This window comes from Adiantum capillus-veneris, chromosome 11, assembly GCF_014529385.1.
Source record: "Adiantum capillus-veneris isolate H3 chromosome 11, ASM1452938v2, whole genome shotgun sequence".
In the NCBI taxonomy this organism is placed as follows: Eukaryota; Viridiplantae; Streptophyta; class Polypodiopsida; order Polypodiales; family Pteridaceae; genus Adiantum; species Adiantum capillus-veneris.
The window spans coordinates 115,645,553-115,651,586 of record NC_140941.1 but is presented as its reverse complement, the minus strand read 5'-3'; the positions used below and the strand labels follow the sequence as shown (position 1 = coordinate 115,651,586).

Sequence of the window (6,034 nt, the reverse complement as noted above, 5' to 3'; positions counted from 1 at the left end):
AACTTTTCCAAAAGCATTAGCTATCCCAAGCCTCAGTCCCAAGGCCTCAAACACCTTCAAAGGTGGAGAGAGCTAGCGGGGAATGAGGGTAGGGAAGAGGAAGAAGAAACATTCATAGTAGAAAGAAATAGTTCCTCACTTATCATCGCTCTTCTTGCTAGCATACATAATAGAATAGTAATGAAGATGGAGAAGATGGCAAGCTTAAGCATTGAAGCATGGCTCTTGGTTGGATTTGCATTTCATAGCCAAGAGTGTTGGTGTAGTCTCTCTACTAGCTTGGAGAAGGAGATAGATCTCTTGCACTTTGCACTTCACACAATGAGAGTGTGTGTGAGTGTGTGAGAGAGTATACCCCCCAAGCAACCCCCCTTATTGCTTTGGTCGACCCCCTCTTCTAGCTCAACATGGAAGCTCATTGGACCCCTGCAAGCCTGGCCAATTACATGCATAATGCATATCAAGCAACAAGGGTAGTCTTGGGACAAGTGTCCCCCTTTCCCTTTTCAGAGAGAGGACTTGAAAAATGCAAAGACAATTAATTAAATCAACGTACTAAATTATCATTGGACTCCTTGGGAGGCTAACCAATAGGCTTTAGGCACACAATGAGAGCAACATAAGGAGGAGCTTGACAAGTGTCCTATTTGCCCCCTTGGTACCAAGCTTGCCTTGTGTGAGTGTGTGTGTGTGTGTGTGTGTGTGTGTGTGTTCTCTCTCTAGCCCCTACAATTAGGGCTCGGCCCCTCATGAGTAGGGATTAGATTTGACTTTCTGAACACCTTACCCTCAAGCACCTTAGTCATGGAGCACCTTAGCACCTTAGTCATCAAGCACCTCAAGCACCTTAGTTAGCAAGCACGACAAGCACCTCAAGCACCTTAGTCAACAAGCACGACACGCACCTCAAGCTTGGGCCGGGTTCCCACCTCAAGCACATCCCTAGCTTACCTAAGGTCAAAGGAATTTTAACACTAACATTGGAGGTCTTTAATGAAGCTAACCCTAATAACTTTAAGCTCCATTAGCTAACCTTGCTCTTTGACAGATCATACCTCATCTGGACCCCTTTACCATTTGCCCCGTGTTGAGATAGACTCGTAAGCACATGTCTATATTCTAACCCTTGTTCCCGTCTATTCTCCCACATTAAATGATCAATTTAATATGACAAAATTATTTGGGTTGTTTAGATATTAAATTTTATGCATGTAGCACTCATAATGATGATTAAGCAATATCATTGCACAATATTGAAGATGTATTAGTTAAAAATGAACTATACTATTGACCATAAACTCACTAGAAGTGTGTACAAAATGAGCTACTTAAGTAGAAGTAGCTATTGTGCTACAATGTAGTAATACTAATGAGTGTAGTAGCTACAATGTAGTGGCTAGTGTACTACAATGTAATAGTACCAATCAATTTGGCCTTAAGAGGCACCACAAATTAGCCCTACAAATATGAGAACAACCCATGAGGATAGGGAGGTTGTTTGGACTCATGTACAACTCATTTGGATGCTAGTACACTTCATACACATCACATGGAAGTCTAACAACAAGCTGTCGCATATGATAGTGACTAGACTAGGGAAGGGACACCCCATATGTTCGTGCACATACCAAAGGCCATATACCCGACACGTTGCGTCTTTCAATAAACACATAAGAAAATCTACAACAAATTCCATGCCAATGGAATCACATGTGCTTAGATTGTAAGAAAAAGACTTGTTGAGAACTTACCACATGCCAAACCAGGCTTATTACAACAACAATTTATCAAAAAAAAATGGGAGTCTCAATTCTCCATTGGTAAAATCTCCCCCTCTTGAATTTTGAGCATATCTCTTATTCAAGAATAGAGGTATTGCATGCAACCATCAAGAACATAACCACCAAAATCATCAAAGTGGTTTCCCTCTACAATTCCCCTATAACGTTCTTGGAAAATTTGATATGGCATCAAGCAATTACTATCAAATGCTACAACTATCATGGATCCTCCCTAAACCAAATTTGGGCTAACTCTACACTCTTCACCTTTGAAACATGGATAAACTTCATGTACTAGTCAGATCACTCCGCAACATACATTATGATGCTCTATCAAAAACCTTAATATTTCCATTGCACACTCATTCACCCTTATGCATGCTACCATGATTCTTCACCTTGTTTATCAATAGTAGGACCACAGACCTTGCAACTCTCCCATTTTGGTGGCCAAAACAATCAAAAAACATTTGTACTCCTTCGGCCCTTCACCTCTATGACTTGTTTGAGAGGTCCAGAAACAAAAATATTTCCTCTTTTTTAAAGAAGCTCCCATACTGAAGCTCAACACATGGCAAATTTGGTCTAAAGTCCTCCTCTGCCTACAGTTTGATAGCAAGAGCCTGTGGATTCATTGTAGCATATTCAAAGGTTATCTATGTATATCGGTATATGGTTGTATTGTAGCTTTATGATTGCCAAGCTAGCTTTATTTTTGTCCTCCCTATTGGGTGAGCAAGTGATTCACCCGCACCCTCACTCCCTATTTGGAGGCTCCCTTGCTTGGCTTGGGTCTTGAACCCAGACCACTCTCGTGAGAGCCTAGTGTCCTACCACTATGCCCACACACGTTTCATGGCATGTATGCAGATACAATTGTATATAATAGTAAACTCAAAATATGCCTTGCTACTTGCATGCTTCACGCCAATCCTACGATTTGCGCCTCCTTAAGATGTGCACAACCACCTCGCTACCATGGATCCCATGATGGGGTCTTCATTAAAGACCCGGTAGTAGATAGTGTTGAGACTCCCTCCCCCCATATAAGGTTAATGACCCTACTCGGTCGACAATAAGCCTGTTCATTAATTAAAGTGGAAGATCCCTTCCACTGCTTGTGGAAAAGTTTAGCATGTGCTTCAAATCTTGTTCCCACTCACACATAGTTTTCATCTCCTCAATGCAGACATCGTTGATTTCGACAATGCAATAGAGACAAGACTATTTCGCTTATTTCTAAACACGCAACAAAAGAATGCATTGAGAACCATGTCTTGGCTATCGCAATTTGATGATTGGAAACAAGCGCGCATGAGATCGGCAATGCACTGTTTTGTTATTGAATCGACGTTTGCATAATCACGAATACAGTTGATGTCTCTCATCAATTAGGTTGCAATTCTTTGGGAACAACTGGTTGGAGAATTCAAAGCAAAAAACCACCAGATTATAACTGGAGTCCTTCGAGTATAAAAAATAGCTTCATTTTACTGGCACAAATGCAACAAAAGGTTCTCTTCTATTGTCAAACCGACATTTACATGATCGCTGCCGATATGCATCACACATCTGCGTTGTTGAGGACATTGCAAGGCTTCAAAAATTGAGGACAAAAAACATCAGCTTTGGGATTTCCTATTTGAACCCAAAAAAGATCTTGCTGCTGGCATATATACAGAGGAAAACTCAGATCATGCAGAGATTACATACCAGCCCTGTTGAGCAGATTTGAGAACCTACAAACTATTGCATTAAGCTTGTTCAACTCAATCTTTATACCTTCTACTTCTTTTCGCAACACGAATATTTGTTCTTCTAATTTCGTGACTTGTACGTCAACAATACCAACGGCGTAATTGTCGGTAGCGTCTTTCAAACCATGCACATCTGCAACAACTTCTAATCGAAGCGAAGCTTGGTTGCTTGTCTCATCCTCAATCACCTCTCTCACGATTCCAATGAGCATCTCTTGCATACTGTCAATCCATGCATCTTCAATTCCAGCAAAAGAGTCTTCCACCTGTGTGTCATCAAATCCAAGCAGCTGGTTTTCGTCCTCCTGCTCCATTCTTGCACTGCAAATACCGAAATCAAAAGTTACTTTCATTTATTTGAAGCATAATAAAAAACGATAACAACCCACACAATCACTAGAATCCACTAAGCAATTGTTGTGACATTAGTGCGGTGCAGTAGCGGGATGAAGTCATTGCCTATCTCTGCATCTCTCGCTTCAATATCAAAATGCTCGTTCTCAACACTTGTTGCCGATGGGCTGCAAAAGATGTTTGCTCCAATCAACAATTTCAAAACTTAGTTATTCCGTCCAAATAGTAAGCATCATACCTCTCTCTTCCTTGCCACCGAGAGTGGAACCAATGCGCTCGTGGATGCGTCGTTGCATACATCTCATTGTTAACAAAAATGCTAACAATGTCTTGATAGCTTGTAGTTGATGGATGTATCATGCATGTCCAAATCGCTTTTATTTTTCCCATTTGCATTTCCCACTCTTGATGTGGAGTTATCCACAAGGACGACGCATAGTACTTCCCAGTCTTCACCATTCTATGCAATGTTGACAAGAAATCATTGCCTGCAAGGTGCTACAACTTGAATTTCCAAAACATCAAAGACTCTATAAAATAAGTTGATTGGAGTCAAGCAAACTCTATTTTTCAACCCATCAGCTCCGTACAAGCTATGCAGTTCTATTCCTTTGTTCACATCGCCAAGAGTTACGTTGTGCATTACTCTCCAAAAGTGCGGCTTGTCCTGCTCTTTCAAGCAATACCCTAACATGCCCTAAAATGTATGCATCTTATGCTGTTTTAAGCCTCAACATAACCCCCCCCCCCCCCCCTGCGGGAGTTGTTTTCTTCCATCCCAAGTACCCTTTAATTTTCTTGCTCACAACAATGAGTGATGTTGCCCACAATCGGACAACCATTTGAAAATGAAGGTGTACATCGGTCCCTCCCCTCTCTAATGCGCATAGGCCAGCCAAAGTTTCATTCTCGAAAAATGATTTCATGCATCCTAAAAGCGTTACATCAATATCATCACTCCCCACAAACACAGTCACACTCACTTCCATGACTCTACTGCTTGGTTTTGAGTCGTTTGCATTCCGACCTTTTGAACTGCCTGCATTGGAATCCTCTACCCTCCTCACTTTCCTCCTCTTTCGAGCAATATCTTCATGGACATCAGGTCTAGATCGGGCTTTGAATGTCAACCGCACCATTCTACCTAGCTACAAAGAATCGACACTGCTGCAACACATTGATAGGAAAACCACAAACATCATGACTAACAACACTTACAAAACCTGTCCCTTCTCACATCACAGACACTCGAAGATTGGTAGGACCTACTCACAGCTTATACTCACAGAAGCAAACACATCACACGCATCGCAAAGACCTGGTGCTGTGAAATACCTTTCTTTGCTTCTCACGGTCGCCGTCAGCAGGTGGTGAATCGGACAACACTCCTCGTCGCCAGGGTCGCACATACCAGAACAAGGTGGACCCAGCCTAAATACCCATCCTCCACTGCGGTGCACGTCACTTTTGTTGGTCCCTAAAATCTGCCACATCTTTGCAACGCGTCGACACGCGCTTCACAACTGCCACCTCCGAGCATCTCAGTAGATACCTCTTAATCAACCCTCTTAATCAACCCAATTTCAGAAATTGGGAGGGTCTACATTTGTTTAGAGATTCCATTTTCAGATAAGGGGTGGCAAGCGCATCCGTAGCACACTCAACCATCACCAACAGGGAGATCCTACCGAACAACTCCATCTGCCTTTTTCTCTTTGCTCGAGTGCAATCGTATTGTACCGCCACGATAGCCCCATGTGGCCTTACCTTTGGTTTGTAGCATCTGCAGCACATGATCAAACACCATTCACCCTCATGCATGCCGCCATCCTCATCCGTTTTAAGTGCCGGCCCGTCCTAATCTTGAAGAGCTTAGTCTGGCATTCCATGCAGCCCAAATAGCAATCATGCATCTTCACCCATCCCTAGATTGCAACAGCCACCACAACCACGACCATACATGTCCACATCATCAAGTGACCATGCAAATCGTGAAGGCGGATTGAGGAGGCAGCAGGAGAGGGACAACAACACAATCTGCAACACACACACACACCTATATATATATATATATATATATATATATATATATATATATATATATATATATATATATATATATATATATATATATATATATAT

The 6,034-nt window shown here is 42.0% G+C and overlaps 1 protein-coding gene across 2 annotated transcripts; it reads right to left on the bottom strand.

Annotated features, from left to right (window-relative positions):
* Positions 1 to 3,287: 3,287 nt before the first annotated feature.
* Positions 3,288 to 5,455, bottom strand: LOC147447878 (uncharacterized). Of its 2 annotated transcripts, XM_086524434.1 has the most exons (5): positions 5,228 to 5,455; positions 4,131 to 4,352; positions 3,998 to 4,059; positions 3,805 to 3,859; positions 3,288 to 3,760 (listed from the first exon to the last, which is right to left on the bottom strand). In XM_086524434.1, exons 1-5 carry the CDS (start codon positions 5,383 to 5,385, stop codon positions 3,487 to 3,489), a joined length of 771 nt encoding a protein of 256 aa, XP_086380560.1. In that variant the 5' UTR covers positions 5,386 to 5,455; the 3' UTR covers positions 3,288 to 3,486. The 2 variants fall into 2 exon arrangements, with proteins under 2 accessions (XP_086380560.1, XP_086380559.1); XM_086524433.1 differs by lacking the exon at positions 3,998 to 4,059 and having other exon boundaries at positions 3,288 to 3,859; positions 5,228 to 5,445.
* Positions 5,456 to 6,034: the final 579 nt, after the last annotated feature.

What these genes read in the sequence shown, in the direction of transcription:
- LOC147447878 (XM_086524434.1), bottom strand. Translation starts at nt 5,385, where the DNA reads ATGTGGCAGATTTTAGGGACCAACAAAAGTGACGTGCACCGCAGTGGA. An exon ending in CGGTGGCAAGGAAGAGAGAG is followed by an intron (nt 4,060 to 4,130) that starts GTATGATGCTTA and finishes CATCTTTTGCAG; the next exon opens with CCCATCGGCAACAAGTGTTG. An exon ending in AGCGAGAGATGCAGAGATAG is followed by an intron (nt 3,860 to 3,997) that starts GCAATGACTTCA and finishes CGGTATTTGCAG; the next exon opens with TGCAAGAATGGAGCAGGAGG.